The sequence below is a fragment of the Pezoporus wallicus genome, unplaced genomic scaffold, assembly GCF_028554395.1.
Source record: "Pezoporus wallicus isolate ANWC-B61680 ecotype Strahan unplaced genomic scaffold, APGP_CSIRO_Pwel_v1 contig_2456, whole genome shotgun sequence".
Lineage (NCBI taxonomy): Eukaryota > Metazoa > Chordata > Aves > Psittaciformes > Psittacidae > Pezoporus > Pezoporus wallicus.
The window spans coordinates 955,008-982,313 of NW_026637053.1; the positions used below are offsets into that span (position 1 = coordinate 955,008).

General features: G+C 36.3%; 1 protein-coding gene across 2 annotated transcripts in view; it reads left to right on the forward strand.

Moving 5' to 3' along the window:
• The first annotated feature begins 8,537 nt into the window (after positions 1-8,537).
• The window catches only part of SLC26A7 (solute carrier family 26 member 7), a 64,677-nt gene continuing 45,908 nt past the window's right edge, over positions 8,538-27,306 (forward strand). For both annotated transcript variants that reach the window (XM_057402981.1, XM_057402980.1), the window contains exons 1-3: positions 8,538-8,831; positions 19,749-19,859; positions 24,067-24,239. In XM_057402981.1, coding sequence (XP_057258964.1) covers positions 8,642-8,831; positions 19,749-19,859; positions 24,067-24,239 — 474 coding nt within the window. In that variant the 5' untranslated portion in view covers positions 8,538-8,641. The remainder of the gene's footprint in view (positions 8,832-19,748; positions 19,860-24,066; positions 24,240-27,306) is intronic.

Below are 27,306 nucleotides of genomic sequence, written 5' to 3' on the forward strand. Positions count from 1 at the left end.
GAGCACAGCCTGCGTAATTACTTTCCAAAATGTATTTGAAAGATTTGCATATAATCAATCGATGTTTTTCTGTTTTGGCAATGCAGCTTAAAAATACAGGTTTTGAATTATTTAGGAGGGAGCATTGGTACACAGCAATCATCTCATATGTCTGTGCTCCCTCACCAGGAAAAGGGAGGGTGGCAATTTCATCAGATTTGGAGCTGCAGTAGTTATAGACCAGTAGCAATAAGAGCAAAAATGTCCAAATAATAGAGTCCAGGCCATGCAAACCTGATCACTTTCTTACATAATCAGTTGTATAAAATGTGAAGAGTTGTGTCAAATGTACAGAGTTGCATAAAATGTTCAAGTAGCTGTAATTGGTTGGGTTGTCATCTCAATTGTTCTGTATTTTGTATGCAAGTTAAAACTGAACTTGTCTTGGGAATCAGGGAATACGGATCTGTGTAGTGGGAACTTTTAATAAAATATATGGGCTCACTTTGATTGCATTTCTGAAAGAGCAATCTTGTTTTTCTTTTTTTTTTTTTTTTTTTTTAATACATTTCCATGTCTTCTTAATTACCTGGCATGCAAGTCACTGTGTTCTGATTTAGTGGGCACAGACTGAGCTGGTTTTGTTTCCAACACTTTGGAAGAAAGTGCTGGAGAAGTAGCAACAAGGCTCCTGATTTCAGAGCTCTTGGCAAGTATACCAGTGGATTTACTTTGAATTATTTCTAACATAACTGCTGGAATTTGAAGTTAATTTGTTTTAATAAGTTGTGGATTCATGTAGTTTAAGATAATTTCTTTCAGACTTAAGTGTTTTGTGTGTAGTTCCTGAAGTCTCAAGCAAGGGTGAGATTTTTTTAATAGAAGCAAGGTAGTTCAGTGCAGCTGTTTGTTGTGTTTCTGAGGTTCCTACCCTTTTTAGTGGTCAAGTTGTTTAGAAAAATAGTGTTCTTATTCCTCTGTATGTCTTTCAGAATTATTTCTGGAACCGGTTGAAGTTGATGTCACAATTCAGATTAGAAATAGCACAGAAGTTTTTGTCTTATCTCTAACTTCATAGCCACAAGGGTAGTATTTTGTACAATACACTGGATTTTCATGTGTACTTGCTAATGATTATTAAGTCAGTTTGGCAAACAACATTTTTGGCGACAGAAAGTATTTGGGCTCATGTTTGAAAATCCCCTTTTATTTAGTGCTGTGCATTTTTCATGAGTTCTTCCATGATCCTTTGTGTGTAGTATGCACATTACAAGGTAATAGTCTTATAAAATACCTTTTCAAGTATTTTAAATCAAAATGAAGAAACAAAGGGCTACATGAATATGCTAATGCTTTTAGATCAGGTTTTTCAAGAACTGTTTTAACTGTCCCACAGGTTCCATGAAATTCACTTTGTTGTTGTCCTGGAATTCCACCAGTTTGCTGTCTCTGACGGCAACAAGCTACTAGATATTTAAATACCAAATTTTACTACACTTCATAAGCTTTCCTGTTTGAATGGCTGTATTTTCTGTCGTATGTGGTAAAATCTATTACCAATGTGATTTATACTATGACAGCCTACAGATCTGGATTAATATGTTGCCTTATAACTACGCTATTAACTTATTTTCCTCAGTGAGGTGATTAATTATCCATTTCAGCTGGCTGAAATTAAGCCAATGAGTAAAGTATATGGACAGTCTAAAACTGCAGGCTTTTCTAACACTTGCACCAAATAATGTGTCTGTAAAATCCTTAGCAGCAGCGCAGTGCATCATAAGAGTGTGTAGAAACAAGGCATTTAGAAACTTCCACACACAGGAAAAGGAGTGTGGTAAGGTTACCATGGCATGCAAAAGAAGGGATTTTATTTGCTGAAGAGTCTGGAGGCAAGATATTGCTGATTATTTGGATCTTCTCTCTCTAGGAATGTCAGAACAAAAACTTACTATTAATGGAAGGCTATGTGAATTGGGATAACCTTTAATTTAGTATACATTTCCCTGCCATAAGGTGATGCAACACTGAAGAGAGGGAACATGAAAAGCTTTCTATGTTGCCAATAGTTTTTAGTGTGGTGTATGTTTTGGGAAGAAATGGTAACCAGAAGATGCTATAGGAAAATGGTGCTTTCTGCACCACTTTTGAAGCAAAAGGAGAGTGATATCACATTTCAGCATTTTTTAACTCGTAGTTGAAATTTGTTCTATTGATCTATTATATGACTATTAAAATTATTTTTCATGTTCGTGATGGTGGCTAAGGTTTTCCTGCTTTCAACACAGTCACAGACAGTAGAATTCCTGTAGCACAGAGGTGGCTTTCTTTTCAGTCACACATTGCTACTGCTCCACCTAAGTGCAGCAAACTTCACTTACCTTTAGCATACCTTTTCTGTCTGAAGGCTTGAAATCAGTTTATGTTGCCCACTGATACAAAAGACAATAAATATTTTGATTAGTTTCATCTGTGGTTATTTTTCTAATAAGACTGCCTTATTCTCTGTGTCCACTTGAAAGTGAACTGAAGCAAGGGAGTCTCATGTCTGAGGAACAAGTAAAGGAATGTAATAGAGTAAACAGAGCCAGCCTGTTGTCAGAGCTGAACAGCAGAAGGACAAGAGGCAGTGCTCACAAGCAGTATCAAGACAAATTCTGGTTGAATACATAAGGGTGGAAAAATGGAGCAAGGGGGGTTAAGCACAAGTGTAGCTTGTCCCCAGGGCTTGTGGAATCTCCATCCTTGGAGATTTGAAAAACGCTCCTGAGCAACTTAATCTGGCTTTGCAGTTATCCTTTCTTTGATGAAGTGTTTGGATGAGATGACTTTCAGAAGTCCCTCCCCTCTTAAATTATTCTGTAATTCTAAGGATATCTGGAGATAAAGTTCTTCAGGAATGCTTATTTTGTGATAGTTGTTCCCAGATAATTCTCTCATGAGACCAACAGTAATCCGTGAACACCTAAATGTTCTTCGGTTAATGAGAACATTATATTAATTTAGGTAAAGAGTAACTTGACATATGAATCCTTTGATGGCATGGGAACAGTGGGTTGCACTTTTTGAACACAGTTACATTTTAGACTTATCTGCTATTTGTCTAACTGGCAAGGCATACTTAAGGGAAGGGGTCACTTAACTTTGGATCTGTTGATTTACAAAGTTAAAATGTTCTCCTTTCATTGTGTGGCTTATAAGCTGGTTTGTGCATTCAGTAATCAGAAAACTTGGTTTATGCACTCTGCCTTAACATTTGGATAAGTGAACCAATATGAAGAAACTGATGTTTGTGATTTAAACATTTTTTCAAGGTGCACTTTTGATGTTGTAACTTTAAACAGATCTGTCTTACACACATTAATCTGTGTCAAGGCTAAGGGTTACCACAAGATGTTTCTGTGTTTAGTGTCAGTGTATGTGTATACTTATGTATAGTGGCTATGAAGATGCATTCTCAAATGTATGAGTTCATAAACTTCAGTTTCCAGTCCATTCTGTGACGCTTATCCCAGCTTGAAAAGAAGACAAAAACCCGTTTTTTACAATTTTGAAGGTAAATTTGAAAGTAACCTTCAAAGAGCTGGGAGAAATAACCTTAAAATAGAGTGAAAAAATTACATTTTCTTTACAGATGTTTTCCTAAAAAAAGATAGACACTAACGGGTTTCTTATGTTCATTTTAGATGTTCTACAATTGTTTAACAGTTTCCAAATAAAGTTTTTCTCTTCATTAGCACCTGTGTGGCAAATACCAAGCAAAGCCACTCGATGTCAGTGTTGCTTCACAGAGTTTCCTGCCGCCCAGCATCATTAACGGTGCTGCAAAGAGATGTTAAAGTCCAGCCCAAGCCATCTGAGTCAGGTCTGACTTCTGTGTTGCCTGGATGCTCACCTTTATCTCGTGATAATTAGGATTACTCTTTGACAAAAGAGTTATTTCTGTCACCATAGCAGGTCCTAAACGTCCTGCATGATGAAGGGATGGAGATTTTAGCTTAATCTGTTTTGTGAAGGGTAAGAATCATACCTTTTTCAATTTAGGTCCGCATTTAAATATTTGATGATTGAAATCAGGAGTGCTTTTAAAGTTATGTATTACTGAAAATAACTGCATTGCATATAACTGCGGAAGACACATTAGCTAGCTTTGGAATTTGTGAATTTGGTTTGATTTTAATGCACCAGAATTTTAGAGGGGGAAGTTTAATCCCAGCTGGGCTTATGTAATACATGTGATTGATAACCTTTTTTTTTTTACAAATTCTCAAACTTCAAGAATGCTTTTTTGTTGTTGTTGTTGTGTTTTTTGTTGTTGTTGTTCCATTTGTCAGCAATCTCTTATCATTCCAGTAGACTGTGTAATATTCCCATGTGCTGTGTTCTGTGATGTACAAACTACATTTTTTTTGTCTTTTTGAACTAGTAGCTATCACCCTTACTTTAAATCTGATTTCCATTCCCATCCAGCTGTGCTTTGTCAAATATACTTGGAATTTTTCCTAGGATTTTGCTTGGAATTTTTCCTAGGATTTTGCTTGGACTTTTAGCTGTCTTTCCTAAAGTCACAAGCTTTGTGTGACTAAGATTTTTGTCAGTCTTTTTTTCTTAATTCTTTCAGCTAGTATCTTCTTATCCTTTGTCCATTGTGAACTGTATTTGAAAGAAAGACAACAGTATCAAAAGTGAGTTCATAGAGATTGTTGCTCAGGATAGAGGGCAAGGATGGTTGGAAATCACTTTCTCCACTGAAGAATAGGTGAGAAAAGTTCAATCATTATATATTCAGTACATATTCAGAGCTCAATCATATATAATTCTGGCAATGGCCAGCCAGCCAGAAAGGTGCATGTAGCTTATAATTAATGAGAACACATACTTTTTCTTGCCCACTGAAAATAGGTGGAAGGATGTGGGGAAGTGACTTGGATGCACTAGAAGTTCTTGGGGAGCAAATGACACACATCAGAAGGAACACAGGTTTAGTTAGGCCAAATTGGTCTAATATTGGATATTTGCAGATATTCAGTAAGTGGTCTGTCTTTCCAAGAAAACTTACAAAGAATAAGTCACATTATTTCCACCATGGCACCTATGTCTGCCCAAGGTATGAATAACTTCATTTCTTTGAGCATATGTAAACAGAAGTATAGGTCTTACAGTTCTTGAGCTTTCCTGACAGCTTATGTGGAGACTAAAACCAGCTCTTGAGCAAGAGCACAGTGTTTAACTACCAAAGCTGCTTCCATATAAAGTGAGGATTAGGACTTCTATCTCAGAGTTTGACAGAATTTTTTCTTTTTGAGATCTAAGTAGGAGTAAGGTGTTAGATTGTATTTTGATATTTTATTTTTTTAAATCTTTTGAGGCAAGAACCAGAGAATCAAACCTGCTACCTCCATGTATCCACCATACATTTAAAAACCCAATGTATGTCAATATTAGAGGAGCTGATGAAAATAGTGTCACCCCGTTTCTATGCCCACATCATTTCTATGGAACCTGTTATAAATCAGGTTTGAAAAGCCCACCAGATCTGATCTATGATGCAGTAATTCTTTCTTTTTATATATGATCTGTATTTGAAATTTTGATTTATGGTAGTTATCTTTTTAACATTGTGCATATACACACTACTAGAATCATACTTTTGTGTGTTTCCCAGAAAAAAACCCTGTCTAATCACTTGAAAATAGGCTTTACTTATGTAAGATCATCACAAGAGCTAATTGTTAAACATCTAACCTTACAACACTATGTGTGAATACACTGACTTATATGTATAAAATCAAATGTTTCTCAAACTTATCTTTTGGTGTCCCAGAGTACTAACTTTTATGCACCTATTTTAGAAAAGGAGATCTTCTCATAGTTCTGGTAGCTCAGGTGCATTCTGACACAGTTTGAAGTATGAAAAGTCTGCATGGTCTGGGAGTTCATAGATTATAGATTTATAGGCTAATGAAAACCTCCTGATGTGAAAACTTTTAAACATTGTGTGTGTGTGACACAGTATGTATTTCAGGCTATTGGTGTGGTTTGGGAAAGTGTCTTTCATGTTTCTTTAAAGTTTATATGTTGGGCTACTGCTTAGGGAGGTGCAAGCTTGTTGTTATGAATACCTGTACATCTGTTTTCCCTTAAAATTTTTTATTTCTTTGTCTGGAGGGCTGTAAGTGATGCATTGCTTTGTGTCATTGCTAACTAAGGGTACTTTCTTAATTTTAAAGTTATAACAAGGAACAATGATTTTCAAGACTACTGATGATATCAACTCCAGATTTAATGATAATGCAATTTTTTACTCATAAAAGTAATTGTTGGAGTAAAACAAATTTTCAGGACAAATTCCACATTAGCAAAAACATCCCAAAGATTTGCACATGCAGTTCTGTCTGTATCTAACAGGACTTATTTTCAAGTGTTATTTATAAGATGTTTGCACTCATGCATGCACACACCCATAGAGAGAAACCATCCCTTGTTGTCAGTGAGGGACAAAAGTCTGTTGATACAGCTAATCCTAGGAGTTCAGATACTAATCTGGGATTGATGACTCTGCAAATATGAGGTGGGAAAATCTCAATTACATACTGTTTCAAACAGCCTCAATGTTTTGATGTGAAAAATTTGGCGAATGGAAAACATGTTCTTGAGTGTTTAGAGATGGTTCTTTGGCTTTGTAATGTCTTTTTTTTTTTTTCACTGTTTCAGAATTTTCAGAGCTTCTAGTGAGCCATATTTAAAAAAAAGAAAAAAGAGGGCCAGTTTCTTTTACAAGGATACCCATATTTGGGTATTTATTTGGGTATTTATTTGGTACAAATGCCCATATTTGGGTATTTGTACAGATGTACATTTTTATACTTATGTACCTATGTGTAGAAATGTTTTGGTTTTGCCCCAGTAAATGCTATTATACTTAGAAGTATTGAACATTTTATATATACTAAGCTGTCCCTGACAGCTGAGTAACTCCTGCTGTAGCCAGAAAGATTCCTATTTCTGATTATTGAAAGTAGGGAAAGGTCTGTGTTGTAAAACACTTGGTAGCTCTAAAAGCCTTGATTATGAAGTCCTTGAACTGCACTTTTGAGCTAAAAGCAGGGACACACGAACAAAACCCGGACCAGAAATGCCACATCAAAAGAAAAAAAAGAGAAAAAAAAAAAAGAAGGAAAAAAGAAAAAGAGAAGAACAGAATAGATGCACAGAGGTTTATTCTCTTTAATAGAAGTAAGAAGGAGAAATCTGTGTTGTGTTTCTTCTGTTCTTTGAAAAATGTACATAGTTAAAAGGATCAGCAAGGCAAAGAATAAGTATGCTTGGGATAGTTAAAAGTGAGGGTCTGCCTTAAGCAATCTTTTCCTGTTATTTCTTTTTCCCTTTGCGCTTATAACGGACACAAAAGGGGACACCACCTGCATGCCACTCAGCAGAATGAACTGTGGTGCATGTGTCCTTGTGCTTTTCTCCCTATTGCACCTGGTAACAAAGTCTCAGTTTTCTGAAGTTGTTTTGGATGGACAAAGCTTCAGTTCTGTTAATATGAAACTAAACAATAAAATATAAAGTAATTTATATAAATAAAATGAAAATATTAAAAAAATTATTGCTGTCTGCTAAATAGTGATTGGGAAGACATTTTACTCATATGATGGGTATTACACTTTAACTTAAATTTCTTTGTAACTCAGAGATACAAAAACACTTGGAGGAAAGCCACCTTGCTTCATATCGGACAAAGCATTTAAATGCTTAATAACTTTTAAAGTTCTTCCATGCTCTTATCACTTTGCATCTGAGCACTTTGTACCATACACAAGGTGCATGATATTATTACAAGATCAGAAGTTACTTGGTAAACAGTCTTTGTTGAGAGAGCTTTTGCTGGATGGACTGCCAAGAGCAAAAAGGAGTATCCTTGAAGAAGAATGATGCCATATGGAGCTGATAGCTGCAGTCTTCACTACCCTTTGAGCTTGTTACACATTTGTCTGAGTCTTCTACAGACAGAATATGTGCATTTTCAGCAGGATTTACTGCTACCTGATGTTCTGTGTTTTCTAAATAAATAATCTTTTTGCTGTCATTTAGAATACAGAACAGTGATGGACTAAACCAAGTTTGCTAGCCCCAGGGCTGCTGAGGACTTCTTGTCTTCCATCAGCACCCAGAAAAGATCTTCTAGAAGAGGCAAGGCTTGGCAGGGAGATGCCTGCTCCTCTGGGCACTTCCTGCTCATATTAGCATAGCCCAGCCTGTTTCGCACACACACCCAGTAATACCTCATTTTGCCACTGGACTGAGGCCAAAAGCACAAGCATTACAGTGAATATAAAGCAGGAGGTTACTGGAAAGAATCACAAACTAACATGAGACTGGACCAAATTCTTTGCAAAGAGCAGAAAATGTGATCCTGGAAATAAACAGTTCTTACATTTCATGTAGCTGTTTATATGATTGAGCATTTAATAAGTGTTTTTATTGAGTATAGTTAGCAGCTGCAGAAATCTGAAGTGCTTCTGTTCATTGTTTCTTTTTTCTGTGTAGTTTTGGAACTACAAAATCTCTGAAGAGAACTGGATACTGACAACGAGCAGGGAGATTCCTCAGCTGTGCACTCTTCTAAAAGAGAAACTGCTTTTGAGGGCTGGGGAAGATGACAGGAGCAAAAAGGAAAAGAAATGCAGTCTGCAGGAAGATGCAGGCTGTTCGCTTTGAAGATATCAAAATCTGGTGTATGAGAAGGCTGCCCATCTTGAAATGGATGCCTGTCTACAATTGGAAGGAAAACTTGATTCCTGATACCGTTTCTGGGATGATGCTAGCCATCCAACAGGTGACTCAAGGTACAGTGGACTCATTTCAAATTCATATTTTTAATTCTGGTTATGCTGGATTTCTCTGCTCTTCTTTCTCTCTTTTTTCTTCTTGTTTAATATTATTGTAAAGCTTTGATCAAAACAAAGACATTCTTGTATACCTAATGTTGACTTAATCTAAATAAAAATATAAGGAAAAATGCATAGTCTTAATTTTTATGTGCATATAGCGCTGTTCAAATGCATATAGAAATGCCTTGTGTTATTGTAGCTAATTTCTGTGAGCTGGAACTTTACTATATATCCCATCATTCTGACAATTTTTTAAAGACAATACAGAAAGTAAGAGCAGTAAGTCTCTTCACACAGTGTATGGTTGTATATATTGTGTTTTATCTGTTAAATGACCACCTGTTTCACTATTTCATATAGAAAACAAAATATATCTACATGCTAATTGCATTATAAAACATGCTGTTCTGGAAGAAACATTGGCATTATACTATTACCTGTGGAAGCCCAGAGCCCAACAGGAAAGGGTGCATAAGGGTGCTCCTGCCAGAGATATTACTCATGGAGAGGATCTGCCTGCATCCACAGCTTGTGTGCTTCAGCTTCTTTGTTGATTTAATGCTGTATTACATTACCTCCTATTTCTTTTTTTCAAGAAACAATACAAAGTAGGGGTGGAGTTAAACTCTGTTTGGCAGCTTAAAGAAAAAGGAAAAACTCCCCAAAACAAAAGTCTGCACAATGACCTGTAAAAACTTTAAGTCCCAGTAATGTGGGTTTGTAAAGTGATGATTGCTGCTGAGAAGTATATGCTTTTGTCAGTTTTTGATGTGTCTTTGATAGTGTCACCTTCATTTGGCAGTATTTTATATTTGCCTAAGCAAATCACAGCTTCTTATTTGCGTCAGATGGACTTGAATTCCTTCCCTTATGTAAACTGTACATAATTATTTCCTAACAATTTCCCATCTTAGCTATGCTTAACTGTTATTCATTTTTTTTCAGTTGTAAAAACTCTTTAACTGAATTATGCTGGAGCTGTAAACAACTGATTTGTGTATTTGTGCTTTAAAGTAATTAGGAACATCTGCACTGGCATGATTTAAGAGCCTTAATACTGTAAGACTGCAAAGTATCTAATTTCACTGGTATGTGTGTATACAACAATTGTAATTAAAAAGCTGCTAATAACAGTATGCTGAAATTCATTAAAATATTAAGTTAAACAGCAGTTCTGAACTGCTGCTAGTTTTATCCCATGAAGACAGAAAATAATGGCATTGGTTTTCTAGGTTATTACTAAGTACTCTAGAAATAATTTTATCCTTATTTTATGCTGTTTAAAAACAAATACATTGAAACTGTTCCCTCATGCTGACCTGTTTTTTTTCTTTCTCTTCCTTATGACTTTTCAAAATTTCAGAATGATTTTGAAGGATGGAAAAATAGGCTAGTTAGATACCAAAACATTCTGTTGTATTTGTGACACTTTAACTTGAACACAACTTATTTATTTGAACCCTACTTGCACAGTTCTTTTCCTAGTGTTATAAGCCTTCCAGATAACCATCACTGTCCTTTAGTGCTTTCAAGGAGAGGTTTATGCAAGAAAATAAAGTCCCATTTATTATATAAAATGAAGGGAAAATACCCTCAGTTTTGAGGTCTTACTGTTTCTGTTTCCTTCCACCCACAAAGTGAACCAAGAAGTTTTGTAATTAAAAGACAGGCAGAAATTCTAAAAATGGTAGGAAAAAATTAGCGATCAGTGATAACTGACATGCAGGGCACAGCGTCATTTGGTGTTGCAACAGCATGTTTAAGTAAATTCAAGTATATGGAAATAAATTTGAGTTATGGAACTATATGTAAAAGTGCGCAGTTGTATTCGTATGTAACAGTTTCTTGAGTGATGAAAGTTGCGTACTCCAGGGTAGAGAGCAGTCCAGTAGCTTCAGAATAATTAAGAAAGGTCTTCCAACTGAGCTGTATTTTTCAGTTTTGCTGCTGTAAGATTTCTTACTTATGTGGTATTGGCCATGTCCAGACTATTCAGTCCGGCAACTACTTTTATCTGCTGTAGTGTATCTAATCTTTAGATTATATAGCTGTCTGCCCTTTGTAAAGGAAGGAAGTAAAAAGGAAAGTCACAGTCCTCGGTGTGTTGTAGTGAATGCAACAAAGATAATGCTCATAACTGCTCCTCACAGAATTTTCTGACTTTTTTTTCTGGAGAATTCATATACAACAGCAGGTTTTGTCTTATAAGTGACAAAAACAAAAAAGCAAATTAATAGAAATAATAGTAGTCAATGTATGCAAATAATATTTGCTCCCAAGAAGTCTTTGATAAAGGTATTGTGTAGGTCAGAAAAGCTGTTCCTATGCCATCTTTCATTTTGGATGAAGTTTTAAAGAGCTACTACCATTCGTCTTGTCATGGGCAAAATTATTAGTTTCTAAATGATACTTAAGCCTTCAAAGGTACCTTCAAGTCCGCTACCATAAAATTGAAACACTTGAGCTCATATATCAGCTCAGGTTTAAATGTCTTCCATCATAACACACATAAACTAGAAGCTATGTTCTATGGTGACAGAGTCTAGGAATTGCATACAAAAAAGGCATGCTACCTGAGTATTTAATTGTTTTGACTTGCATGTACAGTGTGGAAGAAATGGATCTTTCAAAGATCAGGTTTTACTTTGCCTAACATTGAACTAAGGTAAAGCCATATGCTTCAATATCTAAGGTGTTATCCTTGCTCTTTCACAATGTTACCCAAAAAAGGATATAATAATTATCAAAGAATCCCTAACAAGTTATGTAATAACTTCTGTAGAGTGCATTTTTTGATACTACTTTTCAAATGCTTTTGAAAGTTGTTTAAAACATGCCCAAGTCATATTTGACCATTCAGAGGGAATCCATTGCTCATTTCTGGGGTGGGAGAGACTGAGTGCAGGGAGGTGGGAAAGAAAGGCATGGGATTATCACTATCTGCTTCTTGGCACTTACAGTGAAAGAGACATTGCTGAAACCAAGCAGGCATTCTCCAAGTGTTCCTATAGTTTTTCATTGTCTGCTAAAAATGCCAAATTAATCTTAACTCATGGGTCCCAAATTTCCGAGCTGAACTCTGTCCTATTTACTTTTTGAGACAATACTTGTATTGTCTCTGATTCCACAGAAGGTGGAGAAAGAAGTGTCAAATATAATGATGTTTCTACAACTTTTTTAAATGGCCAGCTGAAACAGACCCTACAGTGATCATACAAGCACATACCTTGTTAGGCATTTGGTAATCTGTGTAAAAAAATAAAAGAAAAAAAAAAGAAAATTTCTTTCAAATGCTCCAATTGCTGGAAATACTTTGTTGGAGCTTGTACTCTTTCAAATTGCAAAGCCACAAGTCAAAACCAGTAAAAGAAACTCATTTGTTCCACCCATCATCTAATATCAGTTCCAACTATAATTTAATAATACAGCGCTCAGCATCCATTTTTTTCCAGACATAGAATCTTTATTCTTACTCTGATACCTAAGGTTGAAAAATGACCTTCAAATCTAAAGTGAGCTTTGTCATCCAGTTTTGAAGTTTGCCATATATTTTCACAGTTAAGAAATTTGAGCTTTCGTGCTTTGGTAACCACTACTTAATTCTTCTGTGCGTCACAAAACTCTGTTATTGATAGGCTAGAAGAAGATGCCTCTAAATTAACAAATCTTTATTTTTTTTTCTTGGAATAGTACTTTGCTGTTCTATTCCCTTTCCTTTTAAAACCTATTAATACCCCATCAACAGTTGTCATATGAATGCCTTTCTTTCTGTTTCATTCTGTGTTCCTCGTTCATAGACACAAATTCAATTGCTAATGGGCTTGGCTCAGCTGTAGGCACTGATGACATAGACATCAAAACTTAGGTGACATGTGTCTCCGTCATTATATCTGTGGCATTATGAGTAATAAACGGTTCGTGTTCAACATGGTTAAAGGCAGGTTCTCATTTCTGTAACTCATCCATTGACCTGTCACAATTATACCAGAATTCTTCTTGTAGCTTTTTTGAGTGACCTGGACACCACGTACTTGTATGGGAAACATACTTCAATCAAGCTATGTCTGAATTTTTCTCACTTATCTTGCATGATAATGTTAAGATGCATTATGGTGCTGTATTTCCAGGTAGCTAAATCTCATAAAGTTGTCAGTGTGTTTTTTCCGCAGTCTTCTGAACATGTGCTATAGGCCTTTCATATCTCTTCAGAATGCAGCTGCTTATCTCATTTTCAAAGTCTGTGGTAACTTTTTATTGCACCAAGCAGGTTATTCATGTTTCGTTTCAAGGCCTTTCATAGGTGATCTTTCCTGGCATCATTTATTCATTACCAAGCTGCTGATCTATCTCTCATTAATTCATTTTGCTAGCCTTCATTCTCCAATCTTGTCTTTTCAAACAAATAGCTTTGTGCCTTCTCTCAGGATTTTAATTATTCAATATGTGTTGGTAGATGCATCACATGTCAGTATTTGCTTTTACATTGATGTTTAGAAATGTTTAGAATGTGTTTCTTTATGGTATGTTTGTTTGTTTGTTTGTTTGTTTTGGTGTTTTGTGTTGTTTTTTTTTTTCCTGGGCAGAGCTATATAGCCTGACCATGAGGACTGGCATCTAGAAGTCATATAAGTAATGCTGCAACCCATCAGTAAGCTTCTCTCACTGTCATAGACTATAAAAAAGTCTAAGTTTTTCTGAAATGGTCTGTGCAAATATACCCTCTGTTGTGCAGCTGAGTTCGTCACCAGAGAAATTATTCCCAAACTTAGTCTATATTAATTAGTGTCCATAATTTATTTATGTATTTCAGTTCTCCATATACTTAGGGGACACAGATGTATCTGAAGTATTTTGGTTAGGACATTAAATAATGTGAAAATTAAGTACTCTGCTTAACACCTGGCACACCTAACATTCTTTCCGGATGTAAATTTCCTAAGGCAGGTACCCAGCTTCAGACAGTGTTAACCCTTCCACCCAAGCTTCTTCCAAGATCTCACTTGAGGTTTTGATAATTATAATCCTCTTCTGTGAACCATTACTTTTTGCTTGAAACACAGAAATGGCTTATGCAATACTGTATTGACAGCATATGGTTTCGATTGTTTGCAACTAATATGAATGTCCAGCGTCACAACTTAGACACTTCCAAAAAAGCCCAAACCCACAAATGATTTTTCTGCCTTAGAAAGAAAGAGGACAAAACAAAGATGTGTTACTTTCTGCTGAAGTATTTGGGCTAAACTGAAGCCTCAGTGCAAAATTAGAACTTTGTCTCAGTTTTTCTGAAGGGTGATTACTTAGCTTGTGTGGGAAATGGTTAACTACATGGTTATGTAGCTGAGGTTAAACACAGAAAATGAAACACACTCAGATCAAAGGCTGAGATGGGCAACTGTCATCTCAGAATTCTGAAAGAATAGGTAGGTGATATTGCATATCCAGTAACAAGTACCTCTGATGATTTTGGAATGATATTCTGTGACTGGATCATATTGAGTATTGTGTTGTATCCAAGTTACAAGTCTGTGTTGCAGATGAGGGTAGATTTAGATTAGACATTAGAAAGAAATCCTTTACTATGAGGGTAGGGAGACAATAGACCAGGTTGCCCAGAGAAATTATGGCTGCCCCATCCCTGGCAGTGTTCAAGTCCATGCTGGATGGGGCTTTGAGCAACATTGCTTAGTGAAAGGTGCCCCTTTGTCCAGTGCCCCCTGCCATGGACAGAGTGGTTGGAACTTGGTGATCTTTAAGGTCCCTGCCAACTCTAACCATTCTATGATCCTATGAGGGAATGGACCAGATGCCAGCAATAGAGGTGTATTTCCCTTTAATGATCATAAAATAACATTTGCATGTATAGCAATAAAGGGTACCAGAGTGACTGGTTCTGCTACCCAATTCTGAAGCAAGGCTCTAGGACAGCTGGTGAGTTTTGCTTCAAATTAATATATGTATTATAAAGACAGCTCTGCTGGTGCTTTCAGGTAGGGCTAGCTTTAATGAACTGCTGGAAAATAATCAGGCTATTTGGAAAGAAATGGTTTGTCAGGTGGGTTAAGAGCTCTGAAGAAGCTGATGACCACAGGTAGTGCTGAGTTTTGATCCATTGTCTGAACTATACTGTGTAATTTTGGCTGTCTCTGATTCAGTCTACATCTAGCTTAGTTCATGGTGTTTGGCTGTTATTTGTTTGTTTCGAAATAAAAACTGTCCACGTGCTATACTGTATACACTCAAAAGTTGCTCGTGTGGAAGCATGATGGTATGAGATCTGGACTTTCAAATTTCCCAGGTTTGGGACTATGACAGTATTCTTTTTTAAAGAACATATTCTTTGTAGTCAGCTAGCACATGGATACACTTCATATAGAATTTATATATAGTGCTATATATTTTCTGCCTTTCCAATGACCTATCATAAACAAGAAATGCTTTGGCTCAAGTAGGTTTGGGTGGGCTGTCTTTTTTTTTTTTGAGGGGGGGGGGGAGGGGGGTGGGTGGAGGGCCCTTGAGACGTGTTTCCTCTAAAAGTGAAATATGTAGATGGCATCTGATGAAATCAGTATTGCTATTCCTGCCAACTTCTTTTTTCATTCTGCAAGCCCAATAGTAACTCTCTGAGGACTGGTGTGCTTTGTATGTTTTAATTAAAGTTAATTTCATCTTGAGCTGGATTTATTGCTGAACAACTAATTCCTTAACACTGGCTAGAGACCTTGGCGTTAAAAAAAAAGATCTATACTGCCTTCATGCATTCCAGAACTGGTGCCCAGTGTTTTGGAAGGCATGATGCCAAAACCTTATACATGATTTCTTTTTTTCTTAGCTTTTCATGGACGAGCCCCAGCTGTGTCTTCTCAAGGATTATAGTTGCAGGGCTTTGTTTTCAGGTTCTAACCATAAATGTAGACATAAATATACCCTGAGCAGACTAACTGGAGCTAATAATTTTATTAAGGGGTAGAGCTGTCTTGTAAATATATATCTGGCATACAAATAACATGTGTAGATGAAATTGAATAAGAACATTTGGAAACAAAGCCAGAAAAATCTCATAAAGAATGCATTGGAGAATCCATATAGTTCATAAATAATTTTTGGAAGAGAGTGTCCAGCTGAGTTTTGTTATGGTTCTCCCATACAGTGAATAATGATGCAAGCTGATTATGAAATGTAACATGTTAGTAAGTAAATTAGGTTAATGTTTCACATTTTTACAACTTTGCAGCAGAGAAAGGCACTGATACTGCTGTGCATGAAATATTTAATTACTGATGTCTATTAAACTTCTTACAAGTTACACATGTGCTAATACAGGCGTGTCTGACAGACTACTACAAATGTGAATTCAGCCTGTGAATGACCTCTGAATCCTTCGGAGCCTAATGTCCAGGTACACTTCTGTTAGTATGACCAGACAAACTATGCAGATGTCCAATCCCTGTGCCAGGGGCGTGCCTGAGCACCATGGACAGAGACTGACAAAGCCAGGAAAGGCTTATTTCCTGAAGGGAAGAAAAAGAAATTACTTCACCTGTAGTCTTTCAGGTCAGAGAGAGAAGGAAAACTCTTAATGCTGAGATCCTTGGCCACCAATTTGTCAAAATGGTTGCCCTTTTCATGGATTTTAAAAGTCCAGGTCATATTGAGTAAGGCCTGTCATCAGTCATGACTGGGCTTTGCTTCTCCACATTGTTGATGCTTCTCAAAAAAAACTACCTCTTAGTTACATGTTTGCCAGAATCTTATGGGTTTCATTCTGTTTATTCTCACTGAGATGCAGAGGAATTTCTCAATAATCTACTCTGAAATACCACTTTATTTTTATTTTGGAGATGACCAGATTCTTCAGGTATTATGGCTGAACAGTGTAGAATAGTTCATAAAATTATCTATATAATAGTTTATAAAATGTTTGCTGTGTTCAAATATTGTGTCAAATTCATTCCAAAGAGATGTGAACATTTAATGTTTGATTGTCTGTCAAGAAGCATAGTTTTTGCAGAAACTCCATTAAAAAAAAAAAGAAAATAGTAGGGTTTGTTTGTTTTTTTTTCTTAATTTTTTTTTTTGTGTGTGGTTTTTTTTTTTTTTTGTTTTGGGTTTTTTTTGCCTGCTTTTGGTTGTATCCAAGCTTTTTTATGTACCCAAGGCTCAAGCTATCTCGAACAGAGAATTCACGCATGGGTCATGCACTCCACTTGTTTCTTCTATTGTAACACAGTTTTCAATGGCAGTATGTCACTCAATATTATCTTATGATAAGGAGCTAGTTAAAACAAAGAACCACAATATTATTGTACTGTATCTGAACTTACTGGTCATTTTTTGTTTGCATTTCTTTCCATGGAATTTGCATGCTTGTTTGAAAACCTTAATGTCACTGCCATAGAGGCTTCTCCGTATTACCAGTGAAGATTAGGTGGGATCCTTATTTTATGATCTATTTCTTTGAGTATTATTACTGTTGGGAATGAAAAAAACTAAAATAATGTTTCCTGTCTTTTGGCTAGTTCTTGAGCATATGGAATGCATTGTAGCAAAGTTTAATAAAAAAATAATGAAATAAGCTGAAATATGCTACTGATAATATCTTTAAAGGTATTTGAACTTTTTGAACATTATATGCCTAATCAGAAAGCCTGAAGTCTTTGCTAATTCTGTTTTATAATGCCTTTCTGCTCTTGCACACTATTGACAGGCTTCAGTAATGGGAGCATAAAGCTAACAGGACTGATAATGGGCTGCCTTGCCCAGCAAACCCCCTGCATGGAGCAGGAACTTTGCTTTACTCACAGACTTGCTGATGAGGAATAGCTTATTTACAGCAGAAAATCTAACCATAAATCAAGCCCTTGTTTTTTTCAGGTCTGGAATATCTGTGTGAGTGGTATTCTAACATTGAATTAATTACAGTTTGGTTTGGGTTTGTTTTTTTTTTTCATTATTATATTAATTATATTACAATGGAAGAGCATTTCAATGTTGAACAAGCCTTAAAAATCTTTCTCCTTTTTTCTATATTTTTAACTCCACGCTCACTTTTGACTGGATAGGGTCATGCAGTTCTCTCCTGTGCTGTTTTTGTTCTCCTCAGTCAGACCCTTCTGTGTTGCTTTTGGGTCAGAATCTTCTTTTACATCTATTGATCATGTGAACATGGATGTAGAACTATAATTTCAAAGATCTTTCTGGTTCATGATACCGGTGTGCTAAAAGAAGAAAGCAAAAGTGATGATTGGTATATATGCTAATTGAAAGGCAAAAGACCAGTGAAGTCCATTTCTGTTTAAAAGACATCAAATTTTTAAAGCAGACATGTTTAAATATATCTTCTCTCCAAGTCACAACTGATAGTGCTACTTTGCTGAGCACAGTGTTGATGAAGATGATCTGTGTAAGATCCATCTCAGCAAAATCTTCACTGTGATGCTTTTCTGAGAACAGGTGAACTGCTTGGCCTTGTCTGCTTCACAGGGAACGTGACACTTCTGGCCTCTTGGCATTTTATTGCCTTCCACTGCCATGTGCTCTTTGTTACAGACTCAAATGCCAATTCAAGAAGAGAGCTCTTTAATTAAAATATTCAGAATCGTCACTTGAAGCATCTAAGCAAAGATACTCTTTGTACTCTCCATATTATTAAAACCCCATGCACCAATGTTTCAGGTAAAAAATGCTTTCTGCAGCAGCCAGGAAAGTCTGGTGAGAACAGTTCATCCCATACATTTAATTTTCTTTAAAGATTTCTAATGTACACAGAAAGCATCTTCGTTTCATTTATCTGAATCACCTCTGCCACAGACCATGCATGCTCATTCTCCCAGTACACATGTTATCTTGGACTGGTCACTCAGGTCAACCAGGGTGAATCTCAGGCACCTTTTGAGTTATACAAGCCAATTCTGTCTTCCTTACTGCACAACAAGGTATTCAGCAGGACTTATGGAGCAACTCTGCTGGGCAATTCTTCCTACTCTTAGCTTCTAGGAGTAAAAACTGTGAAAGGGCAGTGGAACCTGCTGGTCAGAAGCATACTTTATTCCTTCTGCTGGCTTGCAAGAATTCAGTGCAAACTTGCTTTCTATTTTAGGTATCCAAACATGAACAACAACCAAAGCTGTTGCTTTGCAGGAATGTCTCTGTTAAAAGTTGATTTCTTGGCATAATCTTGGCATATTCTCCTGTCCTTTATAGCTGAGCAATGAAGGTAGCTAGTAAGGTTGTAAAGTTAACTCCTAACCAATTCAGCTCATTCTCCATCTCAACATGAAAGTCAAATACATTCCATTTCTGGACCAAGAACTTTATGTAATGAAAAAAAATGTTAATATCTAAAGAAATAAAAAAAACAGGCACCTAAAGACAATGAACCCTGGAATATTATTTTGTTTAAGAAGAAAGCAGACTGAAGGGGCTCCATCCGAACCAAAATTACAGGTTTTGAACTGTTTGTAAGAAAAAAACATCTCATTGCCTGAAGCCCTGGCAGTCTCAAACACGTTTGTGAGAGTGGAGGTGAAATGGCGCTGCCACCTCCGGTGAGGACTGGCTGTTAAAAAAGCACTGATGAAGACAGCCTGGAGCCATAGTAGCTGGTTGTATCTATGACCCATTTGTTTCTGCTGATGACCAAAACTCAGGAGAAAGTGTGAGGATTTTGATGGCAGATAGTAGATGAAAAATCTTCCACAATTCTTCCTGATCCTAATTAGCTGAATTATGGTTTAGTTTTTTGTAAATGAAGGTGTTTTTTTTTCCCCTGCTCTTAAAAAAAATGTAGATATTTCCTCATGAAAAAAAAAGATTGAATATAGAACAGTTTTATCTTTGTATACTGAAGTAATTCCATTTAACTTTCTGTAGGGCTGGCCTTTGCTATTCTGTCTTCAGTCCATCCGGTTTTTGGTTTATATGGCTCTTTCTTCCCTGTCATTATATATGCCATATTTGGAATGGGACGTCATGTTGCAACAGGTAAGTGTCTATTTGCTAATAACATTTTCAGAAATAAGATATTGAAAAGTGAACATTTTTGTTGTTGTTGTTGTTATAAGATCTGTGGGAGTTATCTAAGACTAAACAGAAATAAGATTTTTTTTGCTACTTTTTACAACTTTTTTTCCAGCTTAAGTACTTCAAAGAACCTCATTAAGAATATATAGCAGTTATTCCTACCATTATAATTTAATATTGCATTGACACTTCCTTTGTAAATGTAGTTTATTAGGGTTTTGTATTTTAATTCAACTTTAGAAATCTGCTTCAGGCTAAGATTTTAACAAAGGGCTCAGCCAATAAGCTATATGCAAGCAGGAATGAAAATGTCCCAACTGCTTCTTAAACCATAGAAAACACACATTACTTCTCACCTGTCTAAAACACAAACCTTTAATTTTTCACAAAAGAAGCTTTCTGTGCCTATTGCCTGCTATTGTGTTAAAGCTAGAGATTCTTCCAGTGAGTTCAATACAACCCCTCTCCACTTGCAGAGTAATTGGGTAGGCAGCAAAAGTAGCTACAAGAATCGAATGACTGATTTCCTAATAGGTTGGCAAATGTTCTGATTCTGACTCCAAGAAACTAAATTATAGATGGAAGTGATGTGCAGAAGTGGGCACTTGGTAGCCTCTGAAGTTTGCAGGAAGGATGAGGCAGGCCTATAATAACACAGAGCAGGACTGGGTAAAGAGAAGCAGCCTCTGGTTGTCAGAAGATTTAAACAGAAGGAAGTATGTTTTACCTGCGGAGGAGAAAAGTTCCTGAAAGGAAAAAAGATAGTTCTGGGTAATCACTCGCAAAATGAAATGCAGAATCTGATTGCTTGTGTGTAGATACTTTAGTTTATGCAGTGATTTAGTTAGAAGTTAGCTACATATTTTGAGCACCTTTTGTGTCAAAAAAATTTCAGTTAATTTAAAATATTATTAATATTTTAAAAACAGTTTACATATAATTTTAAAAAAATTAAAATATTTTAAAATGTTAAAAAATGCTGAACAGCTATAAATTTTCTTAGAGCAACAGGAAAGATGAAAGTTTGTTTTCCCTAGAGGCACAGAAAGTATTTGAATCTTTTAATGGCTGAGAAGGATATGTGGATGCTGTTAGTAACCTGATGCTGTAATGAGTTTTGAGATGTATTCAGCTCATGTGAAAAGAAGAGGCATTAAAAAAAGTGAAAATTTAGAATTTGGAAAATAATTTTGACTCGAGTAGATATTTATTAGCATACTTATTAAAACATAAATCTGTATTAAAAAGCTGTTTCAAAACTGAATAATTTACAGTGTATTTTCAGCAGTTTATTAGTGTAAGATTATTAGGAAGACAAGAATCCATCATATGATCATATGTAAGAAAACAGATAAATAGGTATCTGGCTGACAAATTCTAGTAATGAAACTAGATGATAAAATGGGTAAGTAAAGGTGTTAAGTGTGATGCTTTATCCTTGGGACGGAATACAATTCAGAGAATTATTTACTGAGTCCGATAGCTCCATGGTTGTGGATTCCTGCAGTCCTTGGTGTGGAAACCTGTTCCTTTCATGTGTGTCTGTTCCGTAATTTAATCTTAAGAAAAAAAAGGCAACAAAGCAGTTCTCCTGTAGTCATGAAGAATTTTTTTATTTTATAAATGTATGAGACATGCTGTTCCTTTCTGTAGAAATGTCTCATGTACTTGTCCTACTGACCTTGCTTAAGGCATCCTGGTGTGCAGACTGAACTGGAGCTATACTGCCTGCTTCACACCCTCAAATGCTCTGTAATTCCTCACGTACATTGGTGACACAGAGCGGTGTTTTTCGTATGTAAAGAGATTATGAAATTGCCCTGTGTTAGCTAAGTCAACCATCTTTATACGAAATGGAAAACTAATAAATGTCCCAGTTCTGTCAACTTTTAGTCACTTGAAACGTCTCTTCTGTGAGAAAGTTGATCTACTTTAAAAAGTTGCTTGCTTGAAAATCTAACATCTGACCCACCCCTTTTTCTTGACTGTTTGTGGCAGAATTGATCTTGGAGCATCCTCTGCGACAGCTTTATCTGTCATAATATCGCATATAGGTCTTTGATTTCAGGTAGAATTATATGTAAACTGTTTTTAAATCCAATTTTATGTAAACTGTGTTTTATCTGTTTTATTTGGGGGTGGTTTTGGTTTCTTTTTGTTTGTTTGTTTTTAAGTAAAATGAGAGAATGGGTTTGAAAGAAAAAAAAATCTGAAAAGTAAAATACCTACAACAATCCTGAGTGGTTTATGGAAAAAAAAAAACCCTAAAGGAACTGTCACAGGGAAGAATTTGGCACTTGTAGAGTGGAAAGCTTAGCTAAATGAGGTGAGCAGAAAAGCCATGAAATGACAGGTCAAACATATGCAGGTAGTATAGAAGGATTAAAAAATGAATTTGAAGAATGCCATAGAAAGGATAATGAAACTGGAAGTTAAATGTTCTTTCAATACATCAAAACAAGGACTCTGGCAAGGAAACTGGTGGGACACCTTTCTGACAAAGGTATAAGAAGGACATTCTGTGACAAGATCACAGCATTGTCAAGTTAACAGTGTAATTGCACTGTCAGAAGGGCTTTGGAGGGAATCCTGGGAACTGCAGCCCTGTATAATAAAAATTAGGATACTGAAATATAATCAGAGTCTGCTTGAGAGGAGTTAATATGACTCCTGTAAAGGAAAATCCTACCTTACTAACCTCCTCGAGTACTGTATGAGTGTTAGTAAGCACATGGAAAAAGGAAACCTTTAATATAAAATATCAGAAAGGTCAAACTGCTACTGATAAGGTTCCAGCATCATAGGTTAATAAAGAAACTAAGTTGCCCTTGTGATTAAAAAAAGTTCTTTTATTGATTATTATCAGGTTAAAGGATAAGAAATAATAGGTGGGACTCAGTGCTTCAGTGTGAAGGTGTCCTTGGTAGGCTCCCGAGTTCATGCGGGGACATTTACTCTATAAAGGCCAAGATGAAGCTAGAACTGTGTTCACCATGTCCTGCAACAGTAGTAACAAGGAGGGCTCAATGAAACTAGTGGGAGATCACTTTAAAAGACTTTTAAATTATAAAGAAAATACTGTGACAGATAGTGAACTTATGGAGCCTGCTCCCAAAGGACATTGTAGAGGCAAAAAATGCAAGCAGTTTCAAACAGAGCTTTGACAATTCATGAATGCTAGTCCATAAACAAAATCTAAAAGGGCCAGATAAGGATATACTTCCCTAACATAACAGCTATGGATACTGAAGGATTATGAGAGGAATGGCCTGAAGAATATGGCCAGGCTTGTGTGCTTTCATTGGGTAATGCTCTTGATTGCCACAGCTGGAAGCAGAGTACTGGAGAAGATGGACCATTGGACTGAGATAGGAGGGTATTTCTTATGCTCTTAGAGCTTTGCAGAAATGCATTGTGCCTTTTAATATTAACTTATCGTCCTTATTTATCTGTATGTCATTAAACTTGCTTTACTTTTTTCAGTAAATGAATGTTTCTTTCATAATCTGTCTCCATCTGTTAGAGTGCTAGGTACTCTATAAAGGGCTAGGTACTATATATATATATATACATATATATATATAGAGAGAGTGTGTGATTAATTGCCCTAGAAATCTAAATGGTGAACATTTAGGATTCTCAGGAAAAAATGCAGTTTCATCACATCTAGGGTGAATTAAAAACATTCCTGATGACTTGAAATCATTGTGAATTGTTGTTTTCAAAACTTTTTCGTTAATATGTCTAAATAAGGCACTGGAATAGGTTGCCCAGGGAGGTTGTGAATGCTCCATCCCTGGCAGTGTTCAAGACCAGGTTGGACAAGGCCTTGGGTGATATGATTTAGAGTAAGGTGTCCCTGCCCATGGCAGGGGGGTTGGAACTAGATGATATTAAGGTCCTTTCCAACCCTAACGATTCTATGATTCTATGATTCTATAAATGTATTTAGAAAAGAATTTGCATTTACTTTGTCATACAAAAGACATTTTGCGTGAAGAAATGTTTGTTACATAAAAAGATTACCTTAAAAATAGTTCTTATCATGACAGGAATGCACAAAATGTCACTTTCACTCATAATGGCCAAGTTTTGAAAAAGAGACCATAAGTGATGAGTATGGACAGATACAGAACTACTAGTGACTAATGTGTGGCTTTTTTTATAGGAACTTTCGCTTTAACTTCCTTAATATCTGCCAATGCTGTTGAGCGTCTTGTTCCTTCAGCCAGCGCTAATTTCACTGCAAACAATAATTCAGGAGTTTTGGGCCTATCAGAGTTCGAAATGCAGAGGATTGGTGTTGCAGCAGCAGTGTCATTTTTAGGAGGAATCATCCAGGTTTGTGGTGAACACATTCTTTATACACTGCATTTGTGACAACTATGACTTTTGTAATACTTTTCAGCACTTCTTTGAGAAAAAGAGAACATTGGGTCTGGTCCAATGTTAATGAATGATGAAATTAATGTGTTTTAAGAATTTGCTACTCTTTCGTTGAGATGTATTGATCGCATGTATACATGTTCATCGGGTGTTGCGATACGAAGTAAAACCACAGCGAGCTCTAATACAGTATTCACTTGCTGTTGGTGCTCCCTTTCCTTCTCCTTCAGAAACAAAACATGAATCAGCTCCTGGTAAGCACTGACATATTCCTGAGGATTTCTGTTGCTCTTTGTTGGAAGAAAAATCCATACAGTATTCAATGATTAAAAACCATAGGGAAAGCATCTTTAAAATCTTTTAGAGTTCTCACACACATCATTAAAGTGAAGCAAATTAGTAAAACAGGTGTCTTCAAATGATTCTCCAAAGTTTATTCAAATGATTAGAGGTCTTATAGATTTCTTGTCTTTTTCTTTTCTGATCATGAGCTCTGAGTTCCTTTATCCATTGCCAGCTGCTTAGGTCTTCAAAAAAGGCTTCCCTCTTTCCTTCTTAATATTAAAATGGAAGAAATGTTCTATCACTTGACATTGCAACACCTTCTGGGTACCCTGGCCTTCTGAAAGAAACCTAAACCCCTGTGTTTGATGCTTTGGATCTCTATACTATACAGAGCATGAGTGACGGAGCTTCGAATGGCATCTCCAGTGGCCTGCATGCTTGGTGGGAACAGGGTCATATGCTTATGTTAGTCAGTAGGATACATCAAGAAGCAAGTTCATTTCTGTTGCACTTTTTTTTCATTCTTTTATTGGTTACAGAGTTATGACTTGGGGTAGCAGCATGAGCAAAACCCAATGGATGACATATAGGGTAGAGCTGATGTTGATTATGCCTGGCTGCTGCATGTGCTGTCCTGTTGCACTGGTGTGTGCAACATGACACTGCATCATGTGCAGGGTGCTTGTATCAGTAGAGTCCTTTGAGCATCCACGGAGTTCTTCATATGGGAGCACTGCACTCACAGCCTGACAATCTCCTGTGTTGCCCCCAGAGAGGCCAAAATGTCTTATGTGGCAAGCTGGTACCTGCATTTGATCTGACACCAAAATCCAATGCAGAATTATTTTGCTTAGCTGCTGATGAATCCCATTAGGTGTGTAAATCCTCTAGACCTATTACTCTTTTGTTCTGAAAAGTTCTGCTTTATTGTGTGCCTTCGACTGCACCAGCTGGCTTATGTCAGCCTGTGTCCTATTTAAGCCTGATTGGAATAAGAAGAACTAAAAAATCCTCTGCCTGCTTCTTCAAAGCATGCCTGATAGGGAACTGTGCCATGTGCCTGGGCTCTTCTCCCAGGTCAGTAATGTTGCTTACGGTAGAGTCATACTAAAACAGCTGGTGCTTATAGTGCTGCCATTAGTCTTTTATGCAAATTTAATGGTTAGAGACCAGATTAAGATACTTATTTCCTAGAGTAGTACCTTGTAGCTACTGATATGTGATATGCAAGTGATAGTCTGGATCGAAGCTGTAATTAAACTTTGCCATCATCCCAGGTGCTATGAAGTGTGGGAATCCATGTTTCTCATCATGATTCCAGACTCCTAACAGGTGCTGCATTTCCTAGATAAGGCGACAGGGCACATCTTGCTGTTAATGAAGAGCTAAGTCAGTGTGCTGCTTCTAGTTATCAGATTAAATTAGAAATTAAGGAATAGCTTGGAATAGATGTGGTATTCTGTGACAAGAAGAATAAAGTGATGCATGTTGAGGCAACAGTTTTCCATTGAAGACATCCTGAAATACAAAAAGAAGTGGAATTGTTAGTGGAGTTGGGATGGTATTTCTCTGGAAAGGGAGATAACCTGGGTAAAGGTGTCTACTATAAGACTGTTTATTCATTCTGAAAAAAGTTAAAATGCAGTGCTCTAATTAGCCACCAATTATACAGAAACAGCTGATGCTATGACTATCCCATTGGGCAGCTTCCATACAAAGGATGAAATGTCCCTCTCTAAAGCAGGTGGTTCCTTCTTAGAAACAGTAGGTAAAGACCTGAACTTTTTTGGCCAGAAAAGCAATTTGATGCTATTTTTCCTGTAGCCTGGCTAAGTATTCCAATCAGCAAATAGCATTAAAAAAAGAACAAAACATACAGACTAGTGAGTCATGGAGGAAAGGCAAAGGGAAGAGGTGTGGTTTTGAGATTAATTGCTGTTGGCTGCTTTGCGTTTTATGAAGACTAGAAGTGTGCATCTGTGTGTGAGGCAAGCTCTGAGCAGGTTTTGTGAATCTCAGTGCCATATAGACTTGAAGTACATTAGAACTGGTTTCTGATCATCAAGTAAGAACAGGTCGAGCTTCTGAGATTTTAAATATGTGGCTTAGTGGCTTAATTTTTTTTTCAGGTAATAAGTTTCAGATTCCTTAACTGCTTTTTATATCTAATATTTGAAACAGTGTGGATAAAAGAAGGAAGATATTTGGTTATCTTAAAAAGCATTCTAATGAAGATAATATGGTATTAAAATAGAAATTAAGTAAACACAATGTAAGAACTGTAATTATAAAAAGAAAAAATACAATGCATTCACAGAGACTATTTCATTTTTAAAAGCAGAATGGAAGGTATCATGCAGATTTTTTTCATGTTGTATAACTGCTACTCTATAAACAGGGTGATGGAAAACTAAACAAATTAATGAAATTATTCCCTGGTATTAAATACCTCAGAATTATTGATGGGGAGATGAAATAATAGAATATAACAGATGCCAATGGAAGAATTTTGTAATTAGAATTGGATGATGCCTTTATAGCAGAAAAAAAAATCCTCAAAAACATAAGCCTTTGGGTAAGATATTTCTTCTTATTAGTATATTATCTGTTCAAGAATGCTCGCATAATTGTATGTGTCTATAAAACCCTCAAAATTCTAAACTAAAATTCAATATTTAATTTGCTGAATAAACAGAAGAAAGCTGCTTACATTTCAGAGTGAGGAAAAATGCATATC